Genomic DNA, 17,829 nt, shown 5'->3' on the forward strand with positions numbered 1-17,829 from the left:
TGTCATTGAAGTTGTCGTTTATCCCACTGAGCTGTCGCTAAGTTTCCCCCGTGGGGAGTGAGGGGGGGGGATGCTGCTCTGTAGCCACCCTTTCTGCCCCTCCCTTCTTAAGCAATAGAAGAGAGAGTAGAAGTAGGCCAGCACTCCCAAGCTAGTTGCTGTCAGACAGACTTGGAGGAGTCTTGAGACTCAAGTACACTAGAGAACAAAGTGTGGGCAGGAAACTCCAAGACACAAGTGTCAACAATTTGTTGAAGTTTGTAACTTCAGAACTTTAAAATAGTTTATTGTTGTAGTGTGTGTGTGTATGTGTGTGTGTGTGTGTGTGTGTGTGTGTGTGTGTGTGCGCACTTGCACATGGGTTTGTATACACGTATGTGTGAATGCAGTCAGAGGACAACTAACTTGTAGGAGTCAATTCTCTCTACCTACTTACCTTACATTCTAGAATTAAGACTCAGATCATTGAAATGCAGTGGCGAGAATTCCTGTATACTGAGCCATCTCAGTGGCTGATGCCTGACACCTTTTCTCACAGCTCTCATGGAAAGTGGTAGAGTTTTCCTCAGACCACTTCAGAAGAGACCGCCTTCTTAGTTATCTTTTTGCAATCCACCCCCTCTTAGCATTTATTGTGGGACTACAATGTGCTGAGAGCTTTGTTCAAAGTATAGTGTTTCTTGCTTACATAGATAGCTCAGTCAGTAAAGTGTCCACAGGGCAAGCATGAGGACTTAGGTTCAGATCCCCAGCATGCACATAAAAGCTACCTACATGAGTATTTACCTATAATCCCAGCACAGCTTGGAAGCAAGGAATGGAGACAGTAAATCTGTGAAACTCAGTGGCCAGCCAGTTTAGTCCATCAGTGAGTTCCAAGTTTAGTGGAAGATCCTCCTTTAAAAAATTATGTGGCCAACTTCTAATGTAGACAACTGAGGTTGACCTCTGGCCTCCACATATGCATGTACACATATATCTGCCTACCCACATACACCATAAATGCATACACATGCATTAAATAAGTGTAGAATGTCTTTATATTAAGCAGTAAATAAACATTAAAAGAAAAAGTACAGGGTCTCATGTAGTCTAGGCTGGCCTCAATTTTTTTTTTGTATTCCTTTTTTTTTTATTATTAACTTGAGTATTTCTTATGTACATTTAGTGTTATTCCCTTTCCGGTTTCGGGCAAACATCCCCTTCCTCCCCCCCTTCCTTATGGGTGTTCCCCTCCCCACCCTCCCCCATTGCCGCCCCTCCCCCGACAGTCTAGTTCACTGTGGGTTCAGTCTTAGCAGGACCCAGGGCTTCCCCTTCCACTGGTGCCCTTACTAGGATATTCATTACTACTATGAGGTCAGAGTCCAGGGTCAGTCCATGTATAGTCTTTAGGTAGTGGCTTAGTCCCTGGAAGCTCTGGTTGCTTGGCATTGTTGTACATATGAGGTCTCAAGCCCCTTCAAGCTCTTCCAGTTCTTTCTCTGATTCCTTCAACGGGGGTCCTGTTCTCAGTTCAGTGGTTTGCTGCTGGCATTAGCCTCTGTATTTGCTGTATTCTGGCTGTGTCTCTCAGGATCGATCTACATCCGGCTCCTGTCGGTCTGCACTTCTTTGCTTCATCCATCTTGTCTAATTGGGTGGCTGTATATGTATGGGCCACATGTGGGGCAGGCTCTGAATGGGTGTTCCTTCAGTCTCTGTTTTAATCTTTGCCTCTCTCTTCCCTGCCAAGGGTATTCTTGTTCCCCTTTTAAAGAAGGAGTGAAGCATTCACATTTTGATCATCCGTCTTGAGTTTCATTTGTTCTATGCATCTAGGGTAATTCAAGCATTTGGGATAATAGCCACTTATCAATGAGTACATACCATGTATGTCTTTCTGTGATTGGGTTAGCTCACTCAGGATGATAGTTTCCAGTTCAACCATTTGCCTACGAATTTCATAAAAGTCGTTGTTTTTTGATAGCTGAGTAATATTCCATTGTGTAGATGTACCACATTTTCTGTATCCATTCCTCTGTTGAAGGGCATCTGGGTTCTTTCCAGCTTCTGGCTATTATAAATAAGGCTGCGATGAACATAGTGGAGCACGTGTCTTTTTTATATGTTGGGGCATCTTTTGGGTATATGCCCAAGAGAGGTATAGCTGGATCCTCAGGCAGTTCAATGTCCAATCTTCTGAGGAACCTCCAGACTGATTTCCAGAATGGTTGTACCAGTCTGCAATCCCACCAACAATGGAGGAGTGTTCCTCTTTCTCCGCATCCTCGCCAGCATTTGCTGTCACCTGAGTTTTGATCTTAGCCATTCTCACTGGTGTGAGGTGAAATCTCAGGGTTGTTTTGATTTGCATTTCCTGATGACTAAAGATGTTGAACATTTCTTTAGGTGTTTCTCAGCCATTCGGCATTCCTCAGCTGTGAATTCTTTGTTTAGCTCTGAACCCCATTTTTTAATAGGGTTATTTGTCTCCCTCTGGTCTAACTTTTGAGTTCTTTTGTATATTTTGGATATAAGCCCTCTATCTGTTGTAGGATTGGTAAAGATCTTTTCCCAATCTGTTGGTTGCCATTTTGTCCTAACCACAGTGTCCTTTGCCTTACAGAAGCTTTGCAGTTTTATGAGATCCCATTTGTCGATTCTTGATCTTAGAGCATAAGCCATTGGTGTTTTGTTCAGGAAATTTTTTCCAGTGCCCATGTGTTCCAGATGCTTCCCTAGTTTTTCTTCTATTAGTTTGAGTGTGTCTTGTTTGATGTGGAGGTCCTTGATGCACTTGGACTTAAGCTTTGTACAGGGTGATAAGCATGGATCGATCTGCATTCTTCTACATGTTGACCTCCAGTTGAACCAGCACCATTTGCTGAAAATGCTATCTTTTTTCCATTGGATGGTTTTGGCTCCTTTGTCAAAAATCAAGTGACCATAGGTGTGTGGGTTCATTTCTGGGTCTTCAATTCTATTCCATTGGTCTATCTGTCTGTCTCTGTACCAATACCATGCAGTTTTTATCACTATTGCTCTGTAATACTGCTTGAGTTCAGGGATAGCGATTCCCCCTGAAGTCCTTTTATTGTTGAGGATAGTTTTAGCTATCCTGGGTTTTTTGTTATTCCAGATGAATTTGCAAATTGTTCTGTCTAACTCTTTGAAGAATTGACAGCACACCTAAAAAGCTCTAGAACAAAAAAAGCAAATACACCCAGGAGGAGTAGAAGGCAGGAAATAATCAAACTCAGAGCTGAAATCAACCAAGTAGAAACAAAAAGGACCATAGAAAGAATCAACAGAACCAAAAGTTGGTTCTTTGAGAAAATCAACAAGATAGATAAACCCTTAGCCAGACTAACGAGAGGACACAGAGTGTGTCCAAATTAACAAAATCAGAAATGAAAAGGGAGACATAACTACAGATTCAGAGGAAATTCAAAAATCATCAGATCTTACTATAAAAGCCTATATTCAACAAAACTTGAAAATCTGCAGGAAATGGACAATTTCTTGGACAGATACCAGGTACCGAAGTTAAATCAGGAACAGATAAACCAGTTAAACAACCCCATAGCTCCTAAGGAAATAGAAGAAGTCATTAAAGGTCTCCCAACCAAAAAGAGCCCAGGTCCAGACGGGTTTAGTGCAGAATTCTATCAGACCTTCATAGAAGACCTCATACCAATATTATCCAAACTATTCTACAAAATTGAAACAGATGGAGCACTACCGAACTCCTTCTATGAAGCCACAATTACTCTTATACCTAAACCACACAAAGACCCAACAAAGAAAGAGAACTTCAGACCAATTTCCCTTATGAACATCGGAAAAAAATACTCAACAAAATTCTGGCAAACCCGAATCCAAGAGCACATCAAAACAATCATCCACCATGATCAAGTAGGCTTCATCCCAGGCATGCAGGGATGGTTTAATATCTGGAAAACCATCAACGTGATCCATTATATAAACAAACTGAAAGAACAAAACCACATGATCATTTCATTAGATGCTGAAAGCATTTGACAAAATTCAACACCCCTTCATGATAAAAGTTCTGGAAAGAATAGGAATCCAAGGACCATACCTAAACACAGTAAAAGCCATATACAGCAAACCAGTGGCTAACATTAAACTAAATGGAGAGAAACTTGAAGCAATCCCACTAAAATCAGGTACTAGACAAGGCTGCCCCTCTCTCCCTACTTATTCAATATAGTTCTTGAAGTTCTAGCCAGAGCAATCAGACAACAAAAAGGAGGTCAAGGGATACAGATCGGAAAGAAGAAGTCAAAAATATCACTATTTGCAGATGATGCTTTAGTATATTTAAGTGATCCCAAAAGTTCCACCAGAGAACTACTAAACCTGATAAACAACTTCAGCAAAGTGGCTGGGTATAAAATTAACTCAAATAAATCAGTAGCCTTCCTCTACACAAAAGAGAAACAAGCCGAGAAAGAAATTAGGAAACGACACCCTTCATAATAGACCCAAATAATATAAAGTACCTCGGTGTGACTTTAACCAAGCAAGTAAAAGATTTGTACAACAAGAACTTCAAGACTCTGAAGAAAGAAATTGAAGAAGACCTCAGAAGATGGAAAGATCTCCCATGCCCATGGATTGGCAGGATTTTTTTGTATTCCTAATTACAAACTTTTTGCAGCCAAACCTAGTTTACGTGGAGCTGGAGAGTAAAATTGGGCTTTTGTGCACATAAGGCAAGCCCTCCATCAGCTCTATATCCTCAACCCCAAAGGTACATTTATTGACACTTGGGGAGAATGCTCTTTTACTTTTCTGCCCTCACTGACTCCTTAGACAAATAGCTTCCTTTCTCTAATTCACACGTAAATAATTGACTTCTGGAGCGATTTAGCTGGCGAGCCCACCTCCTTAGCGCCACATCTGCCCTCTAGGCCAACCAGCTCTTTAGCTTTCAGTCCACAATGGCCCAGTTCCCACACAGCTTCCTGGCTTCTCTGTGGTTGAGCAAAATTCCCCAGGTTTGCCTGCCTCAGCACAAATTTCAGTTACCCACTGCAAGCATCACAGAGGCTGTTGGGGTGAATTCCAAAGGGCTCTCTAAGTCAGAGTATAGAAGATAAAGGCCCCCTTTCATATACATGTGTACACTGAAAATAAAGAACTGTCAACTTTTTTTTAAACTCAAAGGCAGAGAGACCTAGGAAAGAGGAAAAGCTTGCTGATGGTCGCATGGTTCCCCTTATTCAGCAGGTTACACCATTGTCTTAATTGCTACCTGTCACCAGGTAAAATGAGAACGAACAACCCTCGGTCTGGATCCAGTCTGGGTGGGGACCACTGTCTCCAGAATAAAAAAAGAGATTGGTTTCCATTTAATGACTGTCAGTTAAGAGTCTTCGGTTTATAGCCAGATCACTCAAAGCATTTGAAAACTCTGTTGACGCTCTACCCTTGACTTGTAACTGTGCTTTTCTATATTGAGAGAAACAAGCAATTCGATTATTTGTTATTTGTGTGATTTAACCTTTCACTCTTGGCTTTACGTCTTCATCTTTCTCGAGAGTGCAGAATGGTCGCTGATGTGCCAAGCACTGTATATGTTACATATCCAGTTGTGGAGGAAGAAGGGGGTGGCAGCTGACTGTCTTTTGGGGCTTTTCCCTTTAGGAACACAAGTGTTTTCAAAACTTTATTTCTGTGAGTACATCTAGATACAGAAAAGGCAGAGGTCCTTACACCTCTGCAGTGGGATGACTGTGGAAGAAGAGTGAACAGTGGAAATGCTGTTGGTTCTGGGGAGCCATCGCCTCTGGGGTCTACAGAAGTCAACTAGCTATCGGGGCAGACAGCCCGTCCAGGGCAAATGGCTAGCACTTAACTCCTGGGAGGTAATTGAGCCACAGAGGATTTAAGTAGATTTCCCTTTCATTTTATAGTAAAGAAGATCTAGGTGAAAATTATTCGATTAACGGAAGGTCACACTCAGCTTTCGGTGATATAACTCTAGGTGTTAGTAGTCGGTAGACTGCATGCCTAAAGATGGCACAGCGCAGCTAACCTAGATGAAGATCGCTATGAAACAAACTGCTCGCCCTAGGCTGCTCAGGTGCGTCTGAGCCTGTTACCTGAAACAGATTTCGTTTAACCACATAGTTGATTGACTTAATGGTCATCCAGACGTTGTCCTCCCTAGCTTTCCATAGCTTCCCAAGCAAGGTGTATAAAATAAACATCCAGACCAACACAGGAGGCTTACCAGAGCTCATTGACCAGATGGATCTGCACATTTCTGGAGCCACACAACATCAGTAGAATCTGGCAGTTTTCTTCATTGATCCTTACTGCATCTGTGAGAAAGACTAAGGCCAGCAGAGAGCCACTGGCATGCCTGGAGTCATAGCTGTGCTACTGATAACCCAAGAACCCAGGTCTATTCACTCCTGTAGGGGAAAAGTACCATGGGAATAGTGAAGCTGTCAAACACTTGCATGGAAAGGCGATCCTATCTCTCTGAGTTGGTTTTATCGGATATAAGATGGGTCTGACGGTACCCAGTTCATGAGGTTAGTAGAAGAATTGAGTAAGTTCATTGAGGGTATATTGGATCGAATAGTAGCCAACTTATCCCCATGCCAAATAGATATTTTTACTATTGTAGTGGTGTATAGATAACATACATAGTAATAGTTAAATAATACCATATATTACCATTCTAGATCTTTTTGCTATTCCTTCCTTTGATCACGGTAACCACTGGCATTGTATCTGTACTGTTCTGGCTACAGGTGCTTCAGTTACTTGTGCTTCTTGTTGTAATTTATCTTTTAAATTGCTCCAGGAACATGCGGAACTAAGATTTATTATATTTTATTACATTCATTTTAAAACTTTCATTTATTTAATGTATTTTTTTTTACCACATTCACATACATATACTGTTTATTTGCTTTATGGTTACTTTTCAAATAATGTAATATTTGATTTTATTGTTTTTGTTTTGGCACTAGAAAGATGGCTCAGAGGGTACAAGGCTTACTCTACAAGCCTGACATGGTAAATTCTAGCCCAGAACCCATGTTAAAGGTGGAAGGAAAGAACTAAATCCACAGTATTGTCCTCTGACCCCAAACATATTCTGAGACCTGCTGGCACCCTCCCAATACACACATTACCCTCACATACAATATCAATAACTTTTAAGACTTTATTTGTAAATTTTACATATGCACATGCATGCACAATGTATAGTTGTTAGTATTATTTGTAAATTGTACATATGCACATGCATGCACAATGTATAGTTGGCATGGACCCATAGCTGCTGGGTTAGCTAGGCCCAGGCATCCTTCCATTTGGTTAAACCCCGTAGGCTTCCTCCTCCTCTGGGGGTGGAAGCCAGAGACTGGAACAGAAAGCTGCACACATCAAACTGCTGTTTTGACTCTTAACTGTACGGGTCATTGGAACCACTGTGGGAAGTGTAACATTCCCTGCAGTCCAGTTCTCACGTTCCAGACTGCAGGACACCGGTGTGTGTTGCGGGGGTGGGTAAGGGGGAGGGAGAAGTTTGTGACCTTCAAACTAAAGTTTCCTTGTGTGATGGCCAGGCTACCTGGAGGGCCTCCGGGATGGAAAGGAAGCCCAGCAGTCTCCAGCTGTCCTTTCTTATTACTCATGTCTTCCTTTAGCACCACTCAACACACATGAACACTTTCCCAAGTAATTTTGAGAGTCACAAATGGAATTGTTGTTCTCTAAACTTCCAACACCCCACAAATGTTTTCATAAGGATGGGAACTTTCTAAACTCCTTAATCACTATCTATGAGTCTTTGGCGTGTGTCAGGTTCTGAGACGCTGGTAGTTTATTATAAATTTTTTAATACTTGAGACATACTCTGATGCTCACGTGTGTCAGAGTCTGGTCTCAGTTTCTCTGTACTCGGGGATCACCATGGGATTCTGGTCCCCCTGCCTCCACTTCGCGAGTGCTGGAATTTTAGCCGTTTGCCACCACACTGGGCCTTATATGGTACAGCTCAAACTCAGGGCTCTGTTTGAACCAGGAAAGGCTCCGCCAATAGGCCCATACCCTCAGCCTATTCTTTCTTACTTTTGACAGTATATTCATAGTCTTACTTTCTGTGCGTGTGGGGGTAGAAAGATACCAATATAGAGGCAGAGGACAATACATGGCAATGTCTTTTCCTTCTGTCATGTGGCTTCTGTGCATAGAACTCAGGAGGCTAGCCTTAGCAGCAGCCATCTTTACCCACTGAGCCATCTCACTGTCCCCAAGTTGGCCCCTTTCTCTTAGTAATTTCTCTTCACAGAGGAAAGTTCGCAGTCATTTTCCAAACTGTTATGGATCTGCAATAGAAGGTTGGGTTTCTAGATAGACACTTGCACTCCCTTCCCAAGACATAGCCACAGGAAGAGTGCTCTGTTTACATATGCCCGGAAAATTGCAAGTGTGGCTCCCTGAGTCCACAGGTCTGTCTTTCAGTCCTGCACATATGGAGAACTGAACGCCTCACATGACTGATGTCATTTCTTGGGCTTTAGATTTCTACCCTTGTTCTCGCTCTCTATGTTATGGCTTGCTCTGTGCTTCTTAAAAACCTCCCTGGGATGAATCAGGGGACTCATAACACAAATAGTTTCTTTTACTTCCCAACAGAAGTCGACTTAAAGCCTCCAGAGAAGTAGAATCTGTAGACCTTCCAAACTGCCGCCTCATTAAAGGAATTGGTAGGTATGAGAAGATGCTGCTATTCCTGGGGCTACCTGGTGCCCGCTAGAGGTGCTGTGTGTGTTTTTACTGTCAGTTAGCAATTATTAGTGTAGCTCATTTGGTCAATAGGGACCTCTCTGTTCTATCCATTTTGATCTGAAGGTTCCATTGTTTCTTCTTTCTTAGACTGATTAATTGTGTATATGTTAATTGTTTATTTATTTATTTATTTATTTATTTATTTATTTATTTATTTATCTATCTATCTATTGGTTCCCTTAGGGACTTCTGTAAGTTGCGTCTGTAAAGTTGAAACTTTACATGGCTCCAGCAGTCTATGTTCCCAACGGTGGGAATTTGGAAGGAAGGTATATTCTGCACAAGCAGAAATAGTATTGATCTTGCTGACCATCCTGTCACCAACATCTGGCCTTATCCCTGATGTATAATTGATCCTTACTACTACTTTTTGGAAACAGCGACACTGTAGTGTATTAGTCACTCTTCTGATACTGTGAGAGACACCATGACCAAGGAAGCCTATCAGAGAAATTGTTAAATTGGGGCTTGCTTATAGTTTCAGTGAGTTGGCCCACGCATCACATCTCAGAGCACAGAAGCAGGCAGGTAGGTGTGCCACTGCCGCGGTAATTGAGATCTCACATCTGACCCACAGTTTCCAGGCAGAAAGACTAGGCAACCCCCAAACCTCAAAGCTGAACCCCCCCCCAGTGATACACCTCATCCAATAAAACTACACCCACTTCAACAAAGCCACATCTCCTAGTCTTTCCCAACCAATTTCTCTAACTGGGGACCAAGCATTCAAACCATACTAGCCTATGGAAGCCATTCTCATTCAAAACACCAGAAGCAGTAACAACAAACTCCACTTATTTAGTTTTCTCAGCTATGAACACAAGGGGGAGAGCAAATAACCAGGGTGGGCCCTGCCCTCCTGACACTATGTAGACTACACAAAAGTGCCTGAGTGTTAGCAGCGCTATATTTCTCATGATTTTTGCTTATTTTTTAATTTAAATTTTAAATCATCTATGTGGCTAAGGGGAAGATAAAATTTCTACATGTGACACAGTAGCTTTGATTCAAGAGGTTGGTAGAACGTTTGTTGTAAGATGCAATGTAATCTACGGTTAACTTTGTGGTCTGAAATGTTTGGCTGTTGAGCTGAAATCTTTAGTAGACCAAATTAAGATGGCTTAAGTTCTACCTTGAATTTTTTTCATTCCCTGTAGTTAATTCTGCATGTACTAGTCTTCGAAGTAAGAACACATGCTAACACAACTTGACAAGAGGAATTCCCCATGTGGCTTGTTTCCCGAAAGTGCTGAGAACAAAACCCTAAGCTTCTCTAGGTCTTGTAACTTAGCAAGGTGCGTGAGTGGAAATATAGACCAATCACGTTCCACTTTAAAAGGTAAATACAGGTGTGTGTGTGTGTGTGTGTGTGTGTGTGTGTGAGAGAGAGAGAGAGAGAGAGAGAGAGAGAGAGAGAGAGAGAGAGAGAGCAGCTTTGGTCTGCAGCAGACTATGAGGGATCTGCACAGAGTCTGTGGGCCTCCCCACCCTTTCTCTACAGTTTCCTTCAGGACAGAGTCCCTGTCTTGTTGGTTTTTACCTTTGCCATCTACCAAAGTCCCCAGAACTGAGTAGATTCTTAGTAATTGCTATTTACTTATCAATGGGTGATAAAAATGCTAGCTTTTCTTAAAGGCCGCTCACGGTGTAATTAGAGATAGTCGGATGTCAGAACACCCTGTTTCCTGTTCTGATCCTACTACACAGGGTATCATGATTGTGGCCAAAGCTTGGTCTTCTTATTAATTACTGATATTGTTGCCTTTGTAATTAGAGTACAGGTTTTTAAACTTTAAAACTCTTGAGCTCTTCCTTAAGAATACTTTAAGAGATGTAATATGGAAACAAGTAACATTATGTCCCTTTCAGTGTTTATGTGACAGCATTTGTCGGATTTCTTTTTAAGCAAATTAAAATCTGTATCACACAGAAGTGACCTGCTATAGCCAGTGCTACTGTTAAATGCATTTTGAATATTTCCAATTTCACTTAATGCTCTGCTTTGGCCACTTATATCCAGATAATTACCTTCCTTTTTTAACACTGTTGTCTATGGAAAGTTCATATGAACATTTTATGTTCAATGCAATCTAAAGTGGCAAATAATACAATCTTCACCAAACTCCGTTCTTTCACAGAAATAACTCTAGGAATAAAACGGTTCCCTTTCCCTTGGTATACTTAGTAAATACTCAGGCAAATCCATACATGACTGTTGTCACACATGGCATTTGAATGAGCCATTGCTCGTCCAGCTTTATTCTCTTTATTCCTGAAATGTGTGAGCAGTTCTATGTATTGACACATGTATATCTATCTCTTTGGTGTGTGTGTGTGTGTGTGTGTGTGTGTGTGTGTGTGTGTGTGTGTGTGTACACATTCACAGGAACACATATTCAAAGCTGCATGTGTGTGCAGGGGCACTGGTGTGTATAGGTGTGGGGGCTACAGGACAACCTTAGCTAATGGTTCTTTGGTGCCATCCACGTTGATTTTCTCCATTTTGTTTTGAGAGAGCATCTTTCATTTGCCTAGCCAGGATCAAATGCAGGTCTTTATATTTGCAAAGCAAGCACTTATCCAGTGAGCTATCCCCTTAGCCCTACCTCAGGGTTTCTTTTGTTGATGTTGTTTTGTTTATTTGTTGTTTGAGACAGAGTTTCACTATGTAGCCCTGACTAGCCTGGAACTCACTATATTGTTTGTTATTTTTAATGTTTTCTATTTTTAATGATTTATTGACTAAGTCCCTTTTTAATGTACATTTGACATACTGTAAGGGCTTTTTTTTATTTCTTTAAATTTCAAAAAAATTATGCGTATAAAATGCAGAGTTTATCGTTTTAACCATCTGAAGTGTAAAATGCAGTAATGAATGGGGAGAGGGAAGAAGGTAAAATGCAGTTGGAAATTTTTAAGAATTATGCGTATAAATGCAGAGTTTATCATTTTAACCATCTGAAGTGTAAAATTCAGTAATGAGTGGCGGTGGTGGGAGGACGGAAAACTGCATTTGGGATGTGATACATGAGAGAAAACTAAACACAAGGAAAAAGTCTATTTAATTATTATAGATGACTTATTCTGTATGTGTAGACTAAGCTGGAACTCACTATGTAATTCAGGCTGACCTTGACTCCTAGCAATCATTCTGCTTCTGCCTCAAAAATACTGCTATTACAAGTATGTGCTAGCATTTTGTGTAGTCTGTTGTAGAACGTGCCACATTTGTTTACCCATTGGGTTGCTAATTATAATCCCCTACCTTATAATTTCGTGTCCAGATTACAGAGTATTTCCCAAAGGAATCTCATCTTGATCATATTAATTTAGTAAAGGAGTTTCACAGACTACCTCAGAAACAAAAAAGGGCCTGGGGTGTTTATTATGATTGGGATGCCCAATATTTTAAAACGGAAGGAATATCTGATGTAGACTAGCACCCTGGGTTTTCAGGATATAGGAAAGGGTTTCTATGTTTTCATAGCTTTCATCAGATTGCTCTAAATATCCCAACATAAATACTGCTCCAAATATTTCAAAATAAATAATGGTAGAAGTAAAACAGAGTGAAACACCATGTGAATGCTGCCATAAGGGGCTTCTTTTTTTTTTTTTTAATCTAAGAGGGATTTTTGTTTATTTGTTTGTTTGAGGATAAAGGAGAAAAATTAAGAAAAGGGAGAGAAGACAAAAGAACAAAGGAAAAGAAAAGAGATGGAAATAGGAAAGAGGAACAAATAAAACAAATATTGATCTAAAGAACAAATTGAGAAAATGGATAACTGGTCAACCTCCCAACCTATCCTAAAAGGGAATTTTGCACAAGATTTCCATTGCACTATTTTTTATGTCAAAGATATTGTTATCTCAGTGTACAAAGTTATCCTACATTCTTAAATATTTACATGAAACTGATTAATACTTTTAACAGAATAAAGTGCAGTGAGATACTTTTGCTAAATACTTGGCTTTTTAAATACTTGGCTAAAGCTGACTACCTATTGTTTATTTTTAAAAACACATTAATTTTTAACATGCCATATGTAAGTAATGAAGCTTAGTTATGAAACACAAACTTAAAGTAATATAACTGACTTTCTCCTGCTTGGTCAGAGTATATAACAACCATAAAACAAATCTCTGTTTGCCAATTATATCAAACATATAGATTTCAGATTATATTTCTTTCTTAACTTTTTGAATGGTAAATGTTTATGTTTCTTTTGGATGCAATATTATAATTTGTACATATATGTAGTCTGTAATGATTAAGTCAAACGAATCAGATTTCCATCTCCTCCTCATACTGTCATGACTACATCTTCAAATTTTGCCCTTTATGTTATTTTAAAGGGCCTGCCTAGTGCGTATAGACTGAACTTAATCCACTGTGCTATATAACACCAGAATGACTCCCAACCAGTTTTTGGTATGAATTATTCAACCTGTTATTCTCTGTCCTTGGTCTTCCTAACATCTAGTAACCTCTGTTAAAGTCTTTATTTCTGTGTGACAAACTTTTTTTAAGCTTCCACGACTGAATAAGAACAGGTTACTACCACCAACTGACTAAGAACAGATATATCCTTTTGAGCCTGGTTGGTCTGACCATATGATACTGTTCAGTTCTAGCCACATTACTACAAATGAGAGGATATTGTCCTTTGCATGTTTGTTTTTGTAGTATAGAAGTTTTTTTGGTTTTCTGGGGTTTTTGGTTTTGGAGACATTCTCATGGTATAACCCCAGTTGGTCTTACAGTTCATGTTTGTTTGCTTTGTTTGTTTGATGGTTTGTTTTTACCTCAACCTGGCCTCAAATTCATGGTCTTTCTACCTCAATCTTGATTGATGTGATTATAAGTATGTGACCCCACAGCTGATAAGATTTCACACTTTTCTAGCAGAATAATATTCTAATATAACTATGGAGACTACCAATTTTTTTTGTCCAGCCATCCATGGATGGACATCTTGATTGATTCTACATCTTATTTGCTGTAAATTATCCCAAAATAAGCAAACCCATGCAGGTATGTCTTCACTTAATGACTTTATTTTCTTGGAATTATATTCAGTAGAGGGATTGCTAGATCACATGTAGTTTGTTTCAGTTTTATGAACCTCTACACTTTTATCCACAGTGGCTATATTATTTACACTCAACACAGAGAGAGGGGGGGGAGAAAAGGGGGATGGAGAGGAGAGAGAGAGAGAGAGAGAGAGAGAGAGAGAGAGAGAGAGAGAGAGAGAAGCAGGAGCAGCAGCAACAGGTAAGATTTTCCCATTTTCTGCATCTTCACCAACATTCCAACATTTGTTGGCTTTTAGTCCTTTTAATCAGAGGCATTGTAACAGGGGTGAGATATATCTTACTGTAGTTTTGCCTTGCACTTTCTTACTAATTGGGTATTCTACTTTTTTATTGGCTCTTTGTATGTCTTCTTTCAATAAATAAATGTCTGTTTGAGACATTTGCCCACTTTTCAGTTGGTTTTTTTGTGTTGGTGTTTGGTATGGTTTTGCCGTTGGATTTTCCGAGTTCCTTATGCATTTTGTATATTAACTCCTTGTCAGATGAATGACTGATGCACGGGTTCTCCTGTTCTTTGGGTATTCTCTTCACTTTGCTGATGGATCCCTTAGACAAACCAGTGGTCCTCGTTGCCCTTGCATTTGTATGTCTGTGAATAGATCCTTAACAGAGAAAGAAACTGTTTCTTTAGGAAATGTTTCAATTTTTGGTAATCACTAATGAATTACCATCATATTGACAGGACTGATAATGCCACCTGTCCAAACCATGTAAGTCCAAACAGCAAAAGTTCACTTCAGCAAAAGCAAGTTGTCTGGCTTACCAAAGAGTTTCTCTGCTGGTCCCTTATTCTTTATGAATTTCTGGAGAGTTCGGTCCCCTCTTCTTCATTGCTGTTTTAGTATTTCCTAGTCCTAGCTCCTTCTCCCTATCTCACGGTACTTCTCCTTGTTACTGCCCTCCAGACATTTAAGAGGAGCCCCCAGACTCAGGCACCAAAGCCAGGCTGACTGTATTTCTGTTTTATTTTTAACAAAGCCCATTCTAGAAGTGAAGGTTTTGTGGAGTCACAAATAATCCAGCAAACTTATTTTATGCTGCCTCCTGGCAGGAAAATGAGAAAGAGCCTCAGAACTGGTCTTGCCAGCACCCAGAGACATCTATGAAGGGTGTTAGACAAAAGTGGGAGGCTGGGACACTGAACTCTTTGGCTACTTTTGCTATTGAGTTAATAATTGTCACATTATCAAACAGCCCTTAGCTCAGTGAAGACCACCTTCTGTGAGTTTCAGTCTCACAGAAAACAATAGGGCACAATCAGACACATTACTGGACAAACCGCCACGTGTTTCTGTTACAGCTCACTGGGACGGAGTGTGCCTCTGAGGAAAACAAGCCCCGTAGCATTTGTATTCTGAACAGGCGTCTGTCTGTGTTTCTGACCTTTATGTGGTGATGTGTGTGAGCTGCTGTCTGGAATTGGAAAGAAGGAGGAAATATGTCACCTATGCTCACTCTCCTGAATTGTTTAATGCCTCTGAGGCTCTTCAGTAGACAGAGGCTCTTCAGCCAACAGAGCGGAGAAGATGAGTGATTAGAGGCACATTTGGGATACATTTTTAGATCTAATTACAATTGTGCTTCTTTCCATTTTAGTTTGCTATTGCCCTGTGGTTGGAACACAGCATATGAACATTTGTTGAGTGCCATGTTCACGATCTGTAATGGTTAATAAAACTTGTGGATATTAATATTGACAGCAGTTGACTATCCAATGGTCTTTGATTACAAGGAATAAGTGTGTGGTGGACCAACATCCCCATGTACACGAAATCATGTTTTTATGATAGGCAAAACGGTAAGGATGAACTATTTGGGGAAACTTTAGTAGTTGTGCACTTGACATTAATCGTGCAAGAGTGGAGAATTCCTGCTATTGCTCTGCCTCTCCCCACACACCCACAAACACAAACATACTCTCTCCCTCTCCCTCTGACTCTGTCTCTGTCTCTGTCTCTGTCTCTCTCTCTCTCTCTCTCTCTCTCTCTCTCTCTCTCTCTCACACACACACACACACACACACAGCAATACTACTTTTATCATCACTGGAAATGAAGTCTTGGTAACTTTTTAAGTATTTTAGATGTGTATCTATCATATATCATATTATAATGCCTTTCTGGCTTAATCAGTAATAGGTATTTACTCCAGAGCATACAAGATGCATCTTCTGTGCTGAAGAAAGATAGTTTACTACTTACTGCATTTTAAAGCTCTTCCTTGTCTATATTATGGGCAAGCTTTTACATACTGATAATTGAGTACAATACCAGCAAATACGTAATAAAATGCATAGTGCCAAGAACTGGGTAGGTTAAGCTTAGCTTGAGATTCCAAACAATTTTATTTTCCAGAGTTATAGCCTAATACAAAGTCTTCAATTTCTCAGTTGCTCTTCTCCAATGCTACCTTCCTCCCTCCTCCTCCTCCTTCCCTCACTCTCTTACTTTCTCCTGAGTTAGTTTCGGATCTCGAGCTTTTTACCATCTGTGCTGCAATCTACCCATGTAGAAAGGACACTGGCACGTTCCAAACTATGAGGAAAAGATTTACATTTCCTTTTTTCTTTTTATGACACATAAGAATCTAAAAACCAAAGGTTTCATATAACCTGTAAATTATTTTTCAGTGTAGAATCCTTGTATTTTCTGAGTGATCGAAGTATGAGCCAGAGAAGTGAATGGAAAATTCAGAAAGAGGCAGGGTGGGGTAGCATAGGTCTGTGATGCTGAAACTTGGGAGGCAGAGGCAGATGCGGAAGGAACATCGTAAGTTCAAGGCCACCTCGGTTTATTTTGAGAATTTCAGACTAACCTGAGCTAAAGAAGAGGTTTCTTTTGATTTTTCTAGTACATGATAGTCTGGCAGCAGGTCACGTGACCGATCAGATGACTGTTTCTCATTGTCATTCAGGAGCAAAGGTTAAGTGAAGTAATAAAACTGTCTCCAACGTATCGCTTCTGTTTTTGTTCAAGATTACAACCTCATTTGCTGCCATTTCAATGCAGGATAGAGCAGGAGAAGGGTGTCCATAGATTTTTGTTTTAAGTTGTATCTTGCCCAGTAGTTCGTTTATCTTTAACCTCATGTTCTATTGACCTGGGCTTACACACGTGGTCATCAGTGTCAGCAAGAAGCGGTGGCAGCTGCGTTGCCAGGTGTCTGTTGCTAAGAAGGAACCAGAAAAGTGTGGGGACCATAAAACCACTGGGCTTCTCTGACACAGATGGTAGACAGTTGCTGAAATAACAAGAAACAGGGGAGTATAAAACCAAGGAACATCTGGCCTTCTCTGACACAGACAGACAATTGCTGACATAAGAAGAAGGGTTAAAAGCAGATGTGCTAAATAGAATTCCCAGAGAAAGATTTTTAAAGGAGGTTTTAAAGAAAGGCTCGGCATTTGAATTGATGATGATTTTAGTAAACCAAAAAATTTGGGGAGAAAACATCAAATTTGGAATGGTCCATGACTAAACATACCAAGTATAATGTATCATTCATTCATATTGATGTGTCACTTTATGGAAGCCAGAGGACAACTCTGGAGAGTAGGTCCTGTAGATCCCAGGACTCAGGCTCAGATACTTAGGCTGTATGACAAGCTCTACCCACTGAGCTATTTGCCCAAGTATGGTGTTTTTAGAGAAAAACCATATTTTTCTAATGGAAAGTCCACTAAATAATGGGCTAATAACTTGTAGGTCAGACCAAAAGTCTCCAATTCCCAGTTGGAGAGTGATTGATTAGCTGGCTGATTGGTTGATTTTCAATTTGCTGAACCTTTCAAAGACTCCTCCCCCTTTATAGATAATGTATGAGAAAATATTTCTGCTCCTCACTGCTCTAAAATTCTGTGAGATTATGAAAATCGCTTACAAATAGCTCATAGTTTGTAAACATTGAATTGCA

The 17,829-nt window shown here is 40.2% G+C and overlaps 1 protein-coding gene across 1 annotated transcript in view; it reads left to right on the top strand.

The window, feature by feature from the left end:
• The window catches only part of Pon2 (paraoxonase 2), a 39,050-nt gene that overhangs the window by 4,981 nt on the left and 16,240 nt on the right, over window positions 1-17,829 (top strand). Inside the window, exon 2 of the mRNA XM_032906967.1 lies at window positions 8,668-8,738. Coding sequence (XP_032762858.1) covers window positions 8,668-8,738 — 71 coding nt within the window. The remainder of the gene's footprint in view (window positions 1-8,667; window positions 8,739-17,829) is intronic.

This window comes from Rattus rattus, chromosome 6, assembly GCF_011064425.1.
Source record: "Rattus rattus isolate New Zealand chromosome 6, Rrattus_CSIRO_v1, whole genome shotgun sequence".
NCBI classification, from domain to species: domain Eukaryota; kingdom Metazoa; phylum Chordata; class Mammalia; order Rodentia; family Muridae; genus Rattus; species Rattus rattus.